The 18,836-nt window shown below is 36.4% G+C and overlaps 1 protein-coding gene across 1 annotated transcript; it reads left to right on the top strand.

The window, feature by feature from the left end:
* Positions 1-1,026: 1,026 nt before the first annotated feature.
* LOC136804333 (ensconsin-like) lies at positions 1,027-17,185 on the top strand. The gene is made up of 6 exons (XM_067061040.1): positions 1,027-1,114; positions 12,081-13,552; positions 13,898-14,098; positions 14,568-14,681; positions 15,069-15,920; positions 16,789-17,185. Exons 1-6 carry the CDS (start codon positions 1,054-1,056, stop codon positions 16,951-16,953), a joined length of 2,865 nt encoding a protein of 954 aa, XP_066917141.1. The 5' UTR covers positions 1,027-1,053; the 3' UTR covers positions 16,954-17,185.
* The last annotated feature ends 1,651 nt before the right edge of the window (positions 17,186-18,836 follow it).

An 18,836-nucleotide genomic window follows, 5' to 3' on the forward strand; every position in this document is an offset into this window, starting at 1 on the left:
TTCTTTCGCATTATTAACTTTTTTGTCGAAGGTTTACTGCGCCTTTTTTGAGTCTCAAAAGTTAGTTCTTGTGGTAGATTCTGCTTTTTGTTATTAATTGCTACTAAAAGGCTAAAAGTCTTGCCCTCGACTACTATACAGGCCATCGAGACTTTCTCATCTGTTTTTCCTATGACTTTTTGCCAGTAGAATTGTTTTTTGTTTTTTTCTTTTTATAGAATAGATTTTAGAATATTTGGCATTATTAACACAAACCAAACGATTTAAAAAGAGAAAAATTTAATTAAGTATGTGAAATATTGATGTGTGTTGATTTCTGTTTGTCCTGAACTATACCGTGATGTAATTTTATCCCAAAAATGCCATGATTTGCTAAAGCAAGGCATTTCTTCGAAAATTTTATTTCCTTTTTTAGAAAATGCAAAGCTCTGGGACTGAAAGGGTTAAAGGGGGACAAGATAAAAATCTGTCCAGATTTCCCTTCATTAGAAGGCGTTGAGAAAAACTAATTTTTGAAATCATAAAATATGACTTTTGGATTCGCGTGCTTTCTATTGTTGCTTTTTTTGTTCATTGTTTACAATAAAGATTTGATCCCATTTTTGGGGAAAAGTAAAAGAAGGGTCTCGATTTTGAATATTTAAAAATCGAGTAGCACCCAGCAGCCGTCATCCAGCAAACCTAGTATCCCGGGACGTTCGCTTTGGTAGTCATTAGTGGTAAAGAGGTTGATTAACAATACAACCACACCCAAGCCCAAGTCAACAGGCTAAAACCCAAGCAGCTTAAATAGAGTTAAGGTGGGGACCTGTAAATGGCTGGATGGGATCGGAGACGGCTTGCCCAAGCCAAAAATGCTGGGAAAAATAAAATCTCGCCAGCTAGCGCAGCGATCACAACTTTACTCTCTGGGACCAAGCTCGACAGACAAACTAAAACTTCCTGGCTTCAAGTTTTCCTTCCGTTTTCTGTATGTTGCTTCTCTTGTATGATTTGCCAGCTTGACGCATAGCGATAAGCTCCCGAACTTTCAAGATCTTGTGTATAACCAAAATGGCGGAGGAGAAGGCGTCTACCGAGATTCCTAACGATGAAACTGTTGCAATATTAAATGGTAAGAAACTTTTCGTAGGTTTTTAAGGGAGTGGATTATTAAGATTTGAGCAATATCATTATATTTTTCAAGTCTGCAAGAGATATGACAAGGCAAACTATCTTAATTATACTGGCAATTCCAATCATTTCTGCTCTCTCTGCCTACTCTACTCTGTCTCTGATGCCAGGTGGAGTTTTGGTTATGTTTCTACCAGTGACCTACTAAACCACAATGCTGCAAATTTTACAATTTTAATAGCAATTATAGGTCAGGAATAACTTGTATATCCAAAAACCTTGAAATATTTGACTGAGTAGTTTTTTCTTACGATTAAAGGACCTACCGACCGTGAAGTTAGGTAAAACTTGCATCAGTGGAGGGAAACTATTGCATAGCCCTCAAATGAATGACCTGGCTGGTCATTGAAATGCAAAGTTAAATCATGCATAATTATGTTTAATATCATTATTAAATTTGAGGTTACACGTCCAGCAGCCATCGAGAAACGTCTGTATTCCCACAGCCGCCATCTTGAAATTTATGATCTTTCATGGTTTTTTTATCCACAACCACACTGTTTTATTCACCCACGATTCTGTCTGCGAGTAACTCGCCATAATTACTCGCAGAGCAATTATGAAATTCTAAAATGGTATACAATGAGATTGGGTAAGGCGGTCGTCGAAAAATTGTTCTATTCGCGTCACCCGCCCGCATCATATTTTCTGCTGATTTTCCGGTGCGGAGATGCGGAAAAAATCCGGGAAAACCAATTTGTTAACTTTCAAAGTATAGCTTTTTTCTCAATTGCTCTTACGGCCATCAAAAAATAGTTTTTTACGTCATTTAAAAAAACCAGGAATTTTTTTGACCGCCCGTCCGCACGCATGCATTTTTAACACCAGTTGCGACGCGAACAGAGGATTGTTTCGATGACCGCCTAACTTGCATCAGCAGTTAGTCACACTAGCGTCCCGCCAAAATGCATATCAAAGATTAATGCTGCAAAAGCTATATCGTTTACTTGACTCTCGAGCAAAAAAATGCACCGCAAAACTTCTAAGAGATTCATGAAAATAACCCGCGCTTTTTAGAATTAATATTTCAAAAACTTTGAGAACTTGCCTAAATTTGAGCATAGATGAAAAAATTTGAGCCAAGCCAACCTTGAAAACTAATTTGAAGATCAACTTCCAAGAAAAAGATCTACAGGGGAGGCGGAACCCACCTAGACCGCGCACCGCGGATAGGCTATTTCCCGGAAATTTTGCCGGACCTCAAACAATCAGTCAGGCACATCCTGGCAAATGAACGGGGTATTTTTCACTTGCGATTGGTGGCAATGCAAGGGGTCGAAACAAAGTGATGTAATAGCCTGATACCCACGCATTGAACCGGGTTGGAAATATTTTGCTTCATTTCAAAGAACTGCATAGATGAAGTTTTTTTCCATGGGTCATTTTGTCTTCGAGATTGAAGAAACTTTTACGAAAAATAACATTTCCCTTTTCTTCCTTTTTCCCCATTTTCAGTTTTGAATTTCATTTATTCATTTTCTGACTGACAATGACTCATTTAAATGTTCGGAATTATTTTTACTTTAGCGTATAAACAAGGCCTTAAAAATCGAAGCGCTGTCTCAGGAATTGAATGACAAAATTTGGTTGGTTGATATTCGGCTGCTGCACATTTTATTTTGTTTCAAACTTTCAAGTTTTAATTGTCTTGCGAACTTGATTCAGGTAACTCTCATCCTTGTTGTGCAAATACATCCTGTAGATGACTGATGTTGTTTTTTCTGAAAGCTAGATTTCCTAGTGTGACTAACTGATCAGTGGAGGCTAACCTGCATACCTGCATAGCCCTCAAATGAATGACCCTGGCTGGTCATTAAAATACAAAGTTAAATCAAAACAAAAATGGTAGAGTAGAGCTGCGAGCAGAGCTGCGAGCAGAGCTGCGAGCAGAGCTGCGAGCAGAGCTGCGTAGTTGTATTTTAATGACCAGCCAGGTCATTCATTTGAGGACTATGCATGTTAGCCTCCACTGATGCAAGTTACCCAATCTCACGGTAGTCAGCATGGCTCGGCCCCCTCCCCCCCTTATTTGGGGGTGTAAATCTAAAATCGGCCTAAAAGTGGGTGGGAGCTGTCTTATTTTTTAAACTCAGGGGGGGCCCAAAAAATTTGGGGGACCTGAAGGGCTGCACTAAAGTGCTGGGGGCTAATTACAATAATTTAGAAGATTTTTTTGTTTGGTTTTAATGTTCTGGTTTTAAATATTTTACCGTTTTATTTTTATCTGCGTGCGAGAGGGGGTGGTACACAGATTTCAACTGGGACCTGAAGCTTACTGAAAAGTGGGGGGACCTAAAACTTAGGGGGGACCTAAATTTGTTGGGGGGACCATTCGGAGCCATGGTCATGCTAGCTCTACTAAAGCTCTAAAACAGCATCAAATAACATGAAAACCAGAATATGATTCTTCAATGGGAATCAAAACTATAAAGTGCACTTACAAACATTCTAACAAAATTAATAACCGCACTGTCATCATTGACAAGAAAAGAAACAATTTTCTGTCAAGAGCCTTGTAAACATTCCAACAACTTCCATCAAGATAATCTATCACAGCCAACCTTGAGAGCAATATAAAAAAGAATAAGAAGACAAATACAAAAAATCAAAAATATATGGTAAATGCGGGTAAATGCTGTTAAGCCCATCAATACAGCACCAAAAACAGGGTTGCGATCAACCTGCACCTTTAGGTGAAAAGTTCAAGGGTTAATGCTGTTAAGCCCATCATTACAGCACCAAAAAACAGGGTTGCGATCAACCTGCACCTTTAGGTGAAAAGTTCACAGCATGGTGGCTCAGTCATCCTATATTACTCAAACAACTGCAGCACCTATCCCATGTTTAAAATGTGGTCACTTGAATGTAAATGGTCTTTTCCACAAACTGGAAGATGTGAGAATTCTTTTAAGAGAAAGTAAATTTGACTTATTTGCAATCACAGAGACTCACTTAAACAAAACTGAGCATGCTGATGCTGATCTAAAAATGCCCTTATCTCTTCTATCGAGAGACAGAAAAGCTAAAACAGTGGGGTGTGTCCTCGTCTAGTACAAAAGAGCCCTTGAGGTAGATGAATTGAAGTTGATACAAAGATCGAGTCGATTTGGATAGAAGGAACTATAACTATCAAAATACCTCTGGGTTGTATTTATCGCCCTCCCAAAATGAAAAGTTTCTTCAAGTTTTACACTAATTCTGAACCGTTTTAACCATCGATCAAATATATTTCTCTTGGTGACTTCAACATGACAGTCCGAAAATAACAATAACTAACGAAACTGAACCAAGTTCTTGCTGAACATTCTTGACAAACTTTATAAGAAATTTATCGAATCACTGCAACCTCAAAACACTTGACTGGCCATTACATCGAACCAGATAAAGTTTTGAAAAAAGGAACATATGCAATGGGCTTTCTGATCATGGACTCATTTATTCTTATTGAATCTACGGCGTAAGTTCACACCAAAATTGTTTCTGTTAGAAAGTACAAGGACATTGATACGCGAACTTACAGGACCTGGAAACCGCCATGGCATATTATTTCTATGTTGACGACCCAGCTGACTCGTTATGGGTTGGGAACATCTTTTAAAAACGTCCTCCTCTCACATTACAACTAGGAAAGTGAGAGTTCGAAACAACATCAACCCTGGATGAATGGGGATGTGCGTAAGCTATAAATGACCGCTTCAAACTATTAAATAAAGCAAGACAAACCCACGAAATTCCAAAAGAATGAAGACTACAAAAGAGCCAAAACAATGCACCAACTGATAAGAACCACTAAAGTAAATTACTGGAGAGAGATTTGGACTGCGAGTCCTCAAAATCATTCTGGTCGCTTGTAAAAAAATTCAAAGGGAAATCAAATAGCGACACATGGTCCCGAAAAAGAAAATGATACCATTTTACTGATGACACGATAACAAAACAATAAATAAATTTTTCTAATATTGGAACAACTTGCACACCTCCACAGACTGACGAATATGGATCTTTGAAACTCGTACATTTATCGAGTGACCCCGACTATATCTACAATCCAATTCTCAAAAGACTTCTTCAAAAATCGTTCAAGCTGCGTAAAATTGGTAAAGCCGGGGGTCCTGAGAACATCACCGCTAAGGACCTATCTTTGAACCCGAAAGCCCAGTTAGGGTTTACAGTACGTTGCAAATGTAGTTTATCGGTCTGGTACTTTTCCAACTCAGGAAAACTTCTAACGTATCTGCAGTCTTCAAGAAGGGCCCTCTAAAATCGATTGTTCAAATTACAGGCCGATATCATTACTCTCATCCAAGTAAAATTGTTGAACATCTTGTCTGCTCACAATTAACTGACCATCTCAGAGAGCATTGTCTCGAATCCGAACACCAGTGGGGCTTTAGACCAAATCGTTCGACCGATGACATCCTACTCTATATGACCGAGAAGTGGAGAAAAGCCATCGACTCCCGCCAATCAGTTGGTACCCTGTTCATAGATTTTCGAAAAGCATTTGATAGCGTATCCCACCCAATTCTACTAAAAAAGCTAAGCGCTTCAGGGGTATCAGGTGACTTTTTAACCTATTTTGAGAGTTATTTGTCGAATCGTAAGCAATTCACTGTTATCAATGGAGTCAACTCAGATTGTGTGATGGAATTCGGAGAGTACCGCAAGGGTCACTTATCGGCCCACCGTGCTTTTCAGTTAATGTTAACGACATGAGTGAAAGCATTGATTTGATCTAGATCAGTTAGCCGACGACTCAACAGCGTACAACATCAGATCCACATAGCGATATTGTCATCAAAAACCTTCAAAGAAGTGCCCATCAACTTGAATCGTTGCCAAAAAAACTCGTTAACCATCCACCCTGACAAATGCAAAGTTATGCTTATCTCTAAAAATCGCTTTGTTGGTCCTCTTCAAAATATAACTATTTGTCATAAAAATGTTGAGATAATAACTCAACAAAATGTCTTGGAGTTACAATCGATGACGAATTGAAATGGGATGTTCATGCTCAAAAAATTACTAAATGTTTGGTGTTAAAGTCAAGAAGCTATACCAAATGAGAGGGATGCCAAAGTCTACCCTTTCAACCATCTATTTTCAAGGAATATTACCATCCGTCCTTTATGCTATTTTGATTTGGGGAAATTGTTCCGATGCTTTACTATCAAGCATTGAAAAAGTTCATATAAGAGCTGCCCGCTTCATTCAGCGGATAAAGAAATCAGTCCCAGATATCTATGTTCTGTCACAGGCCAAATGGAAGGAAATTATTTATTATTATAAGAAGAGCATTGCGTGTAAAGTGTACAAAATATACAACGGTCTCAGCTCACCACTTTTATCGGAGATCATGGTCAAAAATAGTGTGACATTCAAAAATTGACAATATTTCAATTATTTTACACTTCAGGTGATAAATGTGGCTGACATTTGTTTTGACAGCTGAAAATTTACACACTTCAAGTTCAAAGCTTAACCTAGGCTTGTAGTAGTTTGAAAAGTTCTGTTAGGTGATGGTTTGGGGCTTACAACCATTTACAGTTGACTACTTGGAAATGTCAACCACATGTTTTCACGTCGAGTTTTAACCACGATCCATCACCCATTAATAAAAATTTTAATTCTCTATCGTTCCACTGTTTTTTTTACACATACCTGGTAAGCCACAATTGTTCTCCAAAAATTGTGACTGACGTAAGCCACATGACAATTTAAGCCACAAAAAATCACCTGATTTAGAGTGAAATTTAGGGATATCTAGAAGAGATATTGTAACCGTTTTTTCTGCACTTTGAAATTCGATCTTTTCCCCTTTTGAGGAATATATAAACTTAGTGTCAGCCACATTATATCACCTAAAAACCTTTGGTTAAAGATATCATATGTAAAATGTCACAAAACAGGGGTTTATTTTTGACCATGTTCCGGAACTTATCAGCAAATCAAATACACGTGGAAATAGAAAATCTTGACCAGGTAAAATTCACCTTTGTTGATTATAAACGATCATTTATGTACAGAGCAGCTATTGTTTGGAATAACATTCCCAGCTCAATACGAGAAATAAAAACTTACAAAGCTTTTACAAAAGCCTTGAATAAATCTGATTGTTTGGATAAAATTAATTTTAATATGACGGGTCGTGCACTATTATATAAAGATTATGGTTATTACTAAATTACATTTACTGAATATATATTTTTTTCTTAGCAAATTTTTAGCTTATTATTACCTAGAGTTTATTTATGTACTTTTATATATGTATATTTCTCCTAAATTCTTCCTGAGTCTTACTCCTAATCAACTTTTTGTTCCTATACAAAAACTCCTAGATTCACACTAACTTTAGCTTGATTCAAACCAACTTTTAGCTTGATTCACAAGATTTTACTAGTTTTCGTTTTTTAGCCAGTAGGTCCACATCAGTTTTTTACTGCCAATATGTACAGAATTGTGTATAATTGTATATAGTTTTGTATATAGAACCTGACCTGCTTTACCAAATAAATTAATAATAATAATAATAATAATAATAATAATAGCTCTGTCTGCCATTTCAGCGCGGTTCGAGGATTGAGCCGAGAACGCCTGCTAGCTCTCGCATGACTGAAAAACTTCAATCTGTCAATCATTTCTCAAGCGAAGAGTACGCAATTCTAGCTTTACGATAGTGCCGCGGATCATCAATGGATAGTATTCAATTATCATTATCCCTTTATTTTCATTCCTAGAACTTTTGCAAAAAAAAGGAAAAATTGAAAAGTTGCATTTTTTACTGCTCTGTTCACATACTGAATTTGAAAGATCTTCTATGTGGCGTTTTTTTTCAAACTTCAAAAAACTGATTTTTGTCCTTTACGGGACTTTGGCTTAAAGTGCTTGCAGGCAGCATAGGGTACAAAGTCCAAACTTGCTTTTCCCGAAATTTTTGTATGAAGAGTTAGGTCAATACTGATAGTAGAGCTGCAAGTGGAGCTGCATAGTTCATTTGTTTTGAAATTTTGCTGCTTTGGTCATTCATTCGATGGCTATGCAAGTTTCCCTCGACTGATGCAAGTTACCTGACTTCATATGGTATCTTACGGTTTACAGTCTTGTCTCCATCCTTGGCCCTCCTGGGGGAATTTTCCCTGCATAGTGGTGCAAGTAATCCTTATAGTATTTGGAATGTTTTTGATTATTTCCTTTTTGTGCATATATACAGTTTATTTTTTTAAATCCTTCAGAATATTGTAGTGTAGCTATGTAGTACCCTGCCGAAATGCTAATCAAAGATTAATGCTGTGAAAGCACTATTCTTTACTTGATTCCTAAGCATGAAAAATGTGCCGCAAAACTTCTGCAAATTTGGGCCAAAAACTGCCTATACAGAGGGTTTTTTGGACTTTGCATAGTGTCAGCCCCCCTGCTAGTTGGGGGGTTACAACCTAAATTTTTGCCCCCAAAAAGGAGGTGGCTGGAAGTACACCAATTTTTTGGTGTAATTCAGGGGAGCTAAAATCTCATCACTTAACGTGGGGGCTAAAATAATTCAGCTTAATTTGGGTAATTGAAGCTGATGAACCTGAAAATTTTTTGCCTGCGATGCAATATTTTTATAAAAAGTGTGCAAAGTATTTAATCTTGAACTTAGAACTCAACAAAATTTACATTGGTCATTGGAAAACCCTTTTTTTCTGGATAATTTTTTTTTAAGTGCCTATGGTGCAAAATTCCTCCAGGGGGCTAACAAAAAAATCATAAATCTTTGGGGGGACCTAATTTTTGCCTGTGACCTAAACCCAGGCTAACGCTATGCTTTGTGCAAATTTACTTCATCAATTTTTTTCTAAAATTTTGCACAAAGACAGAGGGCAACTTTCTCTAGAAAGTGACTGAAGCGATCTTAAAATATAGATTTTCAATTTTTGGGAGAATTCCCTTTTAAGTTATTTTTAGGGAAATTGAGCATTTCTCAATATTAGTTTGGTATTTTTTTCTGATTTTTTTGCACAATGATGTACTGTAAGACAGAAATGTTTCAAATCTAGTGAAGCCTGATTTTCGAAAGAATAAATTTTGGGCAAATTTGGGTCAAAAGTCCCTTAATAAAAGTATTGCTCTAAATTGTTTACACAGCTGCAAAATCTGTAAATTTAATTGAGGATTCTCATTTGATAAGTGGCATAAATTAGCTTTTAATTTGGCATTTGAAGCAATTTCAGCAATTTCTTAAATAGTGTATGTTCTTGTAAGCAATAGATCCTCAATCCTTCAGGTATATACTGTGAAACTGTTTGATGGGCAGTAACGACTGTAAAACAAGAGAAAATGTTACAAAATAAAATGCAAAGAAAGGATATATTGGAGGCAATAATGCAATTGAGATTTAAACTTTGACCACCTATAGAAATATTGCTTATTCAAAGTAGAAATTATAAATATACCTTTAAAAGTCATTTAAAATAAAATTTTATTTTTATTTTTTATGCTCACAATTGGGCCTACAAGTAATTTAAAAGATACTGAAGTTGAGCCAGTGCAGTTAGCACATTCAGCAGTGCTTAAAATGGCACTAGGTCACAGCAGATCAGATTTTATATTAACCCTTTTTTGTGCGGCAAATATATGGGCACTTTCGATTTCTTTGCCAATGTCGACAAATACCAACATTGAAAGTTCAGCATCATGATGCTGTCTGAAACTTCTTTTGAATCCAGAGATGTTTTTCAGACAAATAGCCAAAACTTTACGGGCTAATCTTGGGAACAAAAATTAAAATTTCACAAAATGTTATTCTGTTGTATTTGAGCAAAATATGAGGATATCACTTCTTCTTTCAAAAGATTTGCATTTAAATTCTTTTTCCATTAGATTGATATTAATTTTTCTCTTTATCTGAATTTAAAGATTTGGATGGCTTCAATTTGATGTCATTATACTAGGTCTTTCAGTTGAAATATTAACCCTCCCACATTTTAACAATCAAAATTGGCATTTTTTTAGGTCTTTAGGTTTTATTAAATGAATTCATTTCATTTGTAAACTGTCCATAGTATTGCCCCCGTCAGATTCGCTTGATAATCTTCATCAAATGAAAACTTATTTTTCTCTTATACTTTACTTTCAAATAAAACCCAGCTTTATAAGAAGAAGATGTGTCCTATAAACTGAGTTTAACTGTGGCAGACTGATAAATTTATTTTTCATTCCCCCTTTTCTTATTGTTTTTACGATCCTTTTCTTGTTCAAATTCTCTTGGAGACAATTTTTTTTATCCTGCTAAGGGATGAATAATCTGTTTGAAAATGAGAAATTTTTGTCATCCCTTTTTTTATGTAAACCCTTTCAAAGTGAAAATATTTTCAAAAAACAGTATTAATAATAATAGTGATAAAAAATATGTTCTTTTTGGATTTTGTCTTCGAATATGACTTTCTTTTAGCCGTCGATTATATACTGAGAGAAGTTTGAAGGGAATGTTCTTTTAACTTTGTCTGTCTATACTTTTGTGTTTAAATATTTTGCATATGACAAAGTTCAAGGTCTTATAAACTATAAACTATGTAAGAGAGTATTCCTTGTTGAGAAGGATAAACGAATAAATGAAATTATGATTACCATGTAAAATCATTGACACAAGAAATGTCTCCGACTTCAAACAAGAATTTCAAACTTATTGACATAAATGCAGATTACATTTTGTTTGCTTGTCAGAAAGGTTTATTTACACTTGGGGAAAACTTTTTTTTGTCTAAGAGAAATAGTTTTTAAACTTTCTTTATGTTCGTTAAAGGTATATTTACATTTTGTCTGTTATGTCAATATTTTTTTGTAAACTTTTTCCTGAAAATCACCAAAGCAGTAAAGAATAATACTCACTGAAAGAAGTGTTTAAAGATGTTGTGAATTAATTATGTGACTTATATTACGTTTTTACAATTATGACTTATACTATGTTATGTTATACTTTGGTTTTTAGTTTCAAACCAAATTCTTTTAAAGAAGGACAAACTCTCAAAACCACATTTTCCTGTAAACTTTTTGTGAGATATTATAAATTTTCTTGTGAGCTTAAAATACTTTTGTAGGTCAAGATTATCGGCTATAGAAATAAGACTGGATTCCATTATCAGATTAGAAAAAGGGTTTTTCGTATTTTATACAGATTTGCAGATTCTATTATACTCTGAGAGTTTATCATGGCCTTATGAAGATTAGGGGAAGACCGTTTTTAAGACCGTCTATGCTTCCATTTTTTCATTTTAAAGAATAAAATGATCAAATTAGTCTGATGCATACGGTTGTGTTTTAATGGCTTCGGGGTTCATCTTTTAAAGTGTTTTTTATTAACCATATGTGATATAGAACTTGATAATACTTTGCCAGCTTGCTCCCAACAAAGATAATCCGTTTAAAACTTGTAAAAGAGAGAAATCATTGGAGAATGCCCTTTGCCAGCACTTATAACATGGTTTATTTGGGTTTTGGTTAAACCGAGGTATATCGCTGAAAACCAAAGCAATGAAAATAAATTGGGACATTTTGCGTCTCATGCATTATAGAAAGCTGATCTTTAAAACTTGTGTTTTCTTCCAAAGTGGTGACCTTTTTTTGCAATTTCTTTTTTACCAATACAAACTGTTCTCAGAAGATAAACCAAATTGTTGTTGTTGTTGAGAAGTTTCTTTAATTCGTGGGAGAGATTAGAGATATTAGGTTAGCATCTTTGAACCCTCCCCTGTTGGGTATTTTTGGATGCAGATGGTTAAGTAACTCAAGTAGAACAACTTACAATACAATCCTTATTCTTGAAACTACATAGCACGAGCTTTCTCTAACTCAAGAAATGGTCAGCGAAACTTCTCATTTATCCTAGCTTTTAAAAAATTTTGAAAATATAATTTCTTGTTTTCTTTCAGAAAAATCAGAAATGAATACGGAACAATTGATTACCGAAACCACCATTGAAACTACGGTTATCACCGACCAAGACGGGAATGTCATCAGTGAGACAACGGTCACCAAAGATGGAGATGTCCCAACAGATGTTTCTCCGGACGACGAAAATATTGTCGTCGAGACCATTATTGTTGATGAGACAAAAGATCGATCCGCCTCAGAGGCTAAAAGCGAAACTCATTCGGATACAGGCTCCAATGCCGACTCCAACGCAGAGTCCACTTCCGGTGAAACGAAAAAGAAAACTAAAAAACCTTTATCTCCAGCCATGCAGCGGTTGACTGCTAAAAAACAATCTCCTGAATTGAGTACTAAAGCCGGCCCGACATCAGACGAGCGTAAAGCTAAAGCAGCAAAATTACGCAACTCTAGAATCAACGAACATCGTAAACAGGAAGATGATAAGCGCGCGGCCGTGCTCGAACGGAAAAGGAGACTCGAGGAGGAGGAACGTAAAAAGAAGGAAGCTCTTTTGAAGAAAATAACGACGGACACAGCACCGAAAAATAAACAACAATCTATGAAACGTTATTCCTCTTCAACATCCAACCTCTCACAATTGAAAAAAACTAAACCAGTTGAAGTGAACATTGACCTAGAGGAAGGGGCAAAGAAACCCTCTAATAAGCCTCCTTCTCGGCCCGTTTCTGCAATGGGTCGTACTCGACCAGTATCTACTAGTAATTTACTTTCTCGATCAAGATCATCAGTTGACAAGAAACCGGCTGCTGATAAAAAACCAGCTGACGCAACCACGAAAAAAGCGCCACCAACCAGGCAGTCGCTGGCACCTCGTCCTGCTTCAGCTCTTGGTGTTTCTGCAGCTGATCGTAGAAAAACATTACCAGCAAAGACCACCACCACAAGACCTAGTACTTCAATGGCTTCAAAAACTCCTACCAAAACTGTTAAGAAAGATACTACCAAGTCCACATCGACACCTTCAAAAACCGTCCCACCTAAGAAAGCACCAACTAAAACGGATACCTCAAAACCACTCACTAAAACAGCAACCACAAAACCAAAAGAACCTGCCAAAAAAGATGAACCAAAAAGACCAGCCTCTGCTGCTGCCAAAAGGAGCATGACCTCCCCTCCGGTCAAGAAAACGACCACTCCTAAGGTACCCACCTCTAAAACGACCACTAAAACATCGACACCCACAACTAAAAAGACCTCGTCTGCAAAAAAATCTACCAAAGAAGCAAAACCGAAAGGTACGCCAGCCTCAGACGGTCGAACCGAAGAAGAAGCTAAGAAATTGTTATCAGAACGCCGAAAGAAAGCCAAGGAAGAGGCCGAAGCTAAAGCACGTGCGGAACGCGAGAAGGACGAACTTGAACGACAGAAACGCGAAGAGGAAGAGAAAAGACTAGCTGAACAATTGAAAGCTGAAGAAGAGAGGCAGACTACTTTACTAGCTCAACTGAAGGTAGGATTTTAATAATCATCACATGTCACTGTATTATATTTTGAATATACGACTCTCCGTTCGATTCTTAGTGAGAATACAGGCTTTGGCTTAACTCGCCAAATAGATAACTTTCTATAGATATGTTCTCTTTTTTTCCCAGTAAAGAAAAATAACGGAGTATAAAATGTAAGATTTTGGAAAAAAGGGTTTCCTCGATGCACAGAAAACGGTATATGGCTTTCTCATACACTGTATAAACTCGTGATTAGCTTTTTTTAATGAAGCTTTTCATGCGTCTTTAAATCACTTTTTTAAGAAAAAAAATTTCCTGAACGTTTTTTTTATTCCTTCATGAACAAACAGGTAGAGGAAGAAGAACGCCAGAAGAAGCTCCTAGAAGAGAAAGAACAACGTGAACAGGATGAGAAAGACCGCCTTGAAGCCGAAGCCAAACAACGTGACGAGGAAATCGAGCGCAAAACAAAGATCGAAGCGGAACGCATCAAAAACGAACAACAAAAGAAAGACCAGGAATCCGAAGCTGAGCGCATTGAACGCAAAAAGGTAACAAAATGGCTTGTTAGTTGTTCGATTCTTAGAAATGACAATGTGTTGTATTATTTTGTAGAGGTTTTGCCCAAATCTTAGCACACACACATTCACATTTAGTACATGAAACTTTTTTCAAAATATAATTGCCTCATAAATACATGTTTTACTATTTTATGATGCAGGGAAGACCTAAGTAAAGCGCCTGTAGAATTTCTGCGAAAGCATTAAAAAAGTGGAGTCGTTTAAAATCCGTGTAATACAGTATTATTGGTGTTATATAATATTACAATAATCGTAACAGGATAATATCAGTTTTTATAAATTACAATTTGCCCCTTCCATTATTTTACGCTTGTTTTGCTTATGTCTGAATTAGCTAGACTACAATGCATCGAAAAATGCAATATACATTATTTCCATACTTAATTTCATACTATGATTTGTTCCTTTATTTCAACCCCGCTCTTCTTTTTTTTCATAGCGTGTAGAGTTGATCATGGCGCGCGTCTCAGCCACCAGGGCAGGATCCAACAGTAGTACTACAGATTCGCCAGCAAAACCAGCTTCTCCACCTGCTGAAATGGCTAACAACGAGGTAAGAATGCTACTCTAAATCGAAGATGTCTATAAAAATACTTCCTATAAACGCAAGCTTTCTAAAATAATTTTTTCATTAGAGGATGAGTAAAAGCCTACACCCCTATAGACCGTATACGGTTCGCTTACATATTCATTATATATTATAAAAACTCAACTTTTTCTGTTCCAGGCAAATCTTTTCAGCTTTGATGGAAAAACCCAGTCTATTCAGACCTCTTTAAATCGCATAATCAAGGAAATTTTACTAAAAATGTAGGAATGTCTCTATAGTCTAATTTTCCTAATTTTTTGACTACATTGAAATGAGTTGGATGAGCAAAAATGTCATCTGTAGTTATATTTCCTTAGTTAATTTGTACCAGCCTCTTTACTTTTCATTTAGATCTCAGTGGTGGAAACACCAGCTCCCGAAGGTGCTTCAGAATCTACTCGAAGTCGCGTTGATGACATCCTCAAAGCAAGAGGACTCGGTCGTTCCTCTGAGAACTTGTTAGATATTGACAATGAAAAACCGTCAGTCGAAACACCTACAGAAGATTCATCGATATATCAAGATGCTTTGAAAACTGAAGAAACGCCCGTGACCGAGACTCCACTCTCTGAAGAATCGCCCGCCCTCGTTCAACCCGTTTCAAATATTGTCATACAGGAAGACACCTCGAAAACTGAAGAATCACCCGCCCTTGTTATGTCAGTTCCAGATGTTATCGTGACAACCGAACCTGATACGCAAGCCGACGTCGATTCCGTAGAAAGAGTAATAGAAACGTCAGATGACGGGCAGACTATCACTGAAATCGTTACCGTCGAAGAAAAAGTCGAAATTGTAGCACCGTCGGATGGGGAGACGAAGAATGAGCAAAAAACTGTTGAAATTGAAACGCAGATAGTGAATGATATTGACTCTAACACCATCATTGAAACGGTGACTACGACCATAGAACTTAACGAGGAACCATTAGTAAATACACAAGACAATAATAATACAGTAATGGAGGTGGCGGACCCACCCACAACCGCTTGGGAAAAATCCCCCAGTGATGATTTAATAGCTACAGAAGAGAAGTTATCAAATTTGAAGCTTGAGTCTGATGTTAAAGTTGAAGAGAATTTAATTGATTTACCAGTGGAAGCAGATGTGACGTCAGTAGAAATGACTGACGTCAAAAGTTCGGTAGAGCTACCTCCTGAAGATGTTGCACCTCCTTCCGTGGCTGCTACTAATGGACATGAGGTAAGTACTGAAGAAAGTTGATGACTTGTAGCTTATATATTCCAGAGGTTTACTGACAATAGCATTTTGTTCTTGGTGTACTCGCTTTCTGGTTCGATGACGCTTTTTTGGCCAAAATTTTTAATCCCACCCGAATTAATTATAAAAAATTCTGATCAACTAAGCGTCAGTTATAGTTCTCTGCTTTTCAGAAAAAAGTGTGTATTCGGTTGGGGGCCTGTAATTTGAAATAACATTCCAGTCCATCAATCCCTCTATTTAATTGGTCCCTCACAAATTTGAGCTTGAACTTAGTAAATAAGAGCCAGCAAATTTTAGGTTCGGCTAAGCTTATTTTTTCGTGATTTTTTTTGTGAAGTTGTTCTCAATTTGTTCTTGCGGTTTTCTTTTGAATTTAGCTACGTGTTCTTATGAAATTGCTCTCATGAATAAAGCGCGAAGTACACTAGATTTAGTAACTAAATTTTAAAAACAATCAAGCGATATATTTCGGTGTTATCACCATCTTCAAGCTTATGAAAAGTTTTATAACACCGAAATATTGTTTTAGAAATTTGAAAATGGTTTCAAATTGTAACACTTATAAGAACAAGAGGCTGGAAATTGGCTAAAACCTAAGAACAACTTGAGAACAATGTTAAGCCTTAGATTTCAGAAATGACTTAGAAAGTACTGATATTAATTTATGTGAAACCCATTTTAAGTTTTCAAGTAAACAAACTTAGCGTATTAAGAACATCATAAGAAAGATTAAGCCTGAAATTTCTAAAAATTAAGAACAACCTAGCCTTAGCCAAAATTTACTGGTTCTTATAAAAAACGTGTATGTGTAAAGGCTGAATAATTTTGTCTTTTCCTCGCACTCTAGGATCTAATAGACGTTTCAAATACGACAGAACAAGAACAATGGAAACACTTTGAAGACCAGATGAAAGAAACTCAAGGCGACAAATCTTCCCTAGAAATTTCAAACGAAGAAGCTAAAATGTGGAAATTAGCTGAGGGGAAAGTCGAGCTCTCAGAATGTTTTTAAATCAAGAAATGGGACGTTTTGGTCACATCATTCAGGGTGGTTCCCTGATTTAAGCTGTGAAGTGTTGGACTCATTTGGGTGATGGCAGGTGCTGTTTTCTTTTAGTGATTAGAAGGAACCTTTGGGTCTCTTGGTTCCCTGAACTTGAGTGATTAAGGTTCTTAATTGCAAAATATTTTCGTTCTGGAAAAGAATATCGGCTTCCATTTAGTTTACGCTGCTGGTTTTATTTCAAAAATAACAAAATATGATGAAAACTATGTTATTGAAGTCTTGGCAGCCTAATGCTTGGTTCACAAGATGATGGTTTACTGTTTAAAGTTTGCAATGACATATCGCTGTGCCAAAAACATAAACTTGATTATTTACGCTCTTGACTTTTCGAATATAAACTACGCAACAATTCATGATATTCATGACGTAATGTTTTATATGGAAACCCAAAATGGCGTGGTTTTATTTATTGTTTAGATTTAAAGCTACAGTCAGTGACAAAATACTTGGCACAAAAGGGAAATTCACCGGGGTGTTTTGAAACCACAATCGATTTGTAAGTAAATTAGCCAAAAGTGCCAATATATTATGGCACGGATTGTCTGAGAAACTGAAAAATGCCAAATTCTGCTCAGCGGGGGGGTCTAATTTCAAGTTTCAAGCAATTTTTCGGGCTCGAAATCCCCCTTTCGTCAATTTTAGGGGCTAAAACTTGAAAAAAAGTCAAAATTTTCTGAAATGTTCACCTTTTTGACTTTTTGTAAATTGCACCTTTTCAAAAAGTTAAATATTTCACAAAAAATTGATTTTGGTCAGTAGCAAACGCTTCAAAATAGCCCAAATCATGCTTTAAAACAAATTTAGAAGGTTTTCATGTAATTTGGGACCCCCCGCAGAGCAGAAATCAGCATTTTCTAGTTTTTCAGACAATCAGTGACAAAATACTTGGCACAAAAGGGAAATTCACCGGGGTGTTTTGAAACCCCAATCGATTTGTAAGTGCTCTAAATTATGTTGGAAGGGTAGAGTTTTAACTCTGAGTTTTAACATGAGACTTAAGAGGACCTTAGGATGTGAGGATCTTAGGATGTGAGGATCCAAAAGTTCAAAAATGGTCCAGTAAAGCTTGAAATATAGCCTAGAAACCAATAAATCCCTCCCAGATCGAAATAATCGATGAAATCAAGTTGAATGCCTGAAATTGACATTCTCGCTCGAACTTCAATTTTCGAAAAATGGTAAATTAGCCAAATGTGCCAATATATTATGGCACGGATTGTAGTGGCAAACACCCGGTCTTCTCGGGTGCTTCCGTAAAATATTACGTCATGAATATTATGAATTAGTCATTGATATCCCGTTTTTGCGTTTTGTTCATGCTTCGCTTTTCCGTTATGTTTGCTTACTCGATTCGCTTTTTTCTCGTCCCGCTTATGCAGGATATCCTAGACTGACCAAAGTTAACATTATTCATTGTTCATATCCCGCGATTGAGATATATGTGTAACTTATGCCGCTTTTGCGGAATATCCTAGACTGATTAAAATTAACATTATTATCCCTCCCTTTCTTCATTGTGTATGTACGTGGTCACGTTTTTTTTAGATGTTTAAAACAAAATATTTTATTAGCATAAAAATTTAGATTAATTTACCGTCCTCTTTTATCTGTTCTTTTCCTTACACAATGTAAAAAACTTACGTTTATACATAATCTTGTAGTGAGTGACTTTGACTCTGGTCTGCTCAACATTTTCAAAAGCTACACTTCGCTGGTTAAACGCTAAAATTTGTGAAAATCGCGAAAGTTTTGCGTTTTATCAAGATGGTTATCGTGTAGGTTTCATTTTATTAGTTTTGTTATAGTTTCTCAAACCAATTCCAAGTTTC

This window comes from Clytia hemisphaerica, unplaced genomic scaffold (genome assembly GCF_902728285.1).
Source record: "Clytia hemisphaerica strain Z4C2 unplaced genomic scaffold, Clytia hemisphaerica genome assembly, whole genome shotgun sequence".
In the NCBI taxonomy this organism is placed as follows: domain Eukaryota; kingdom Metazoa; phylum Cnidaria; class Hydrozoa; order Leptothecata; family Clytiidae; genus Clytia; species Clytia hemisphaerica.

Coding starts and splice junctions, on each gene's coding strand:
- LOC136804333 (XM_067061040.1), top strand. CDS start 1,054: ATGGCGGAGGAGAAGGCGTCTACCGAGATTCCTAACGATGAAACTGTT. Junction 1,115..12,080: donor AACTGTTGCAATATTAAATG/GTAAGAAACTTT, acceptor GTTTTCTTTCAG/AAAAATCAGAAATGAATACG. Junction 15,921..16,788: donor CTGCTACTAATGGACATGAG/GTAAGTACTGAA, acceptor CTCGCACTCTAG/GATCTAATAGACGTTTCAAA.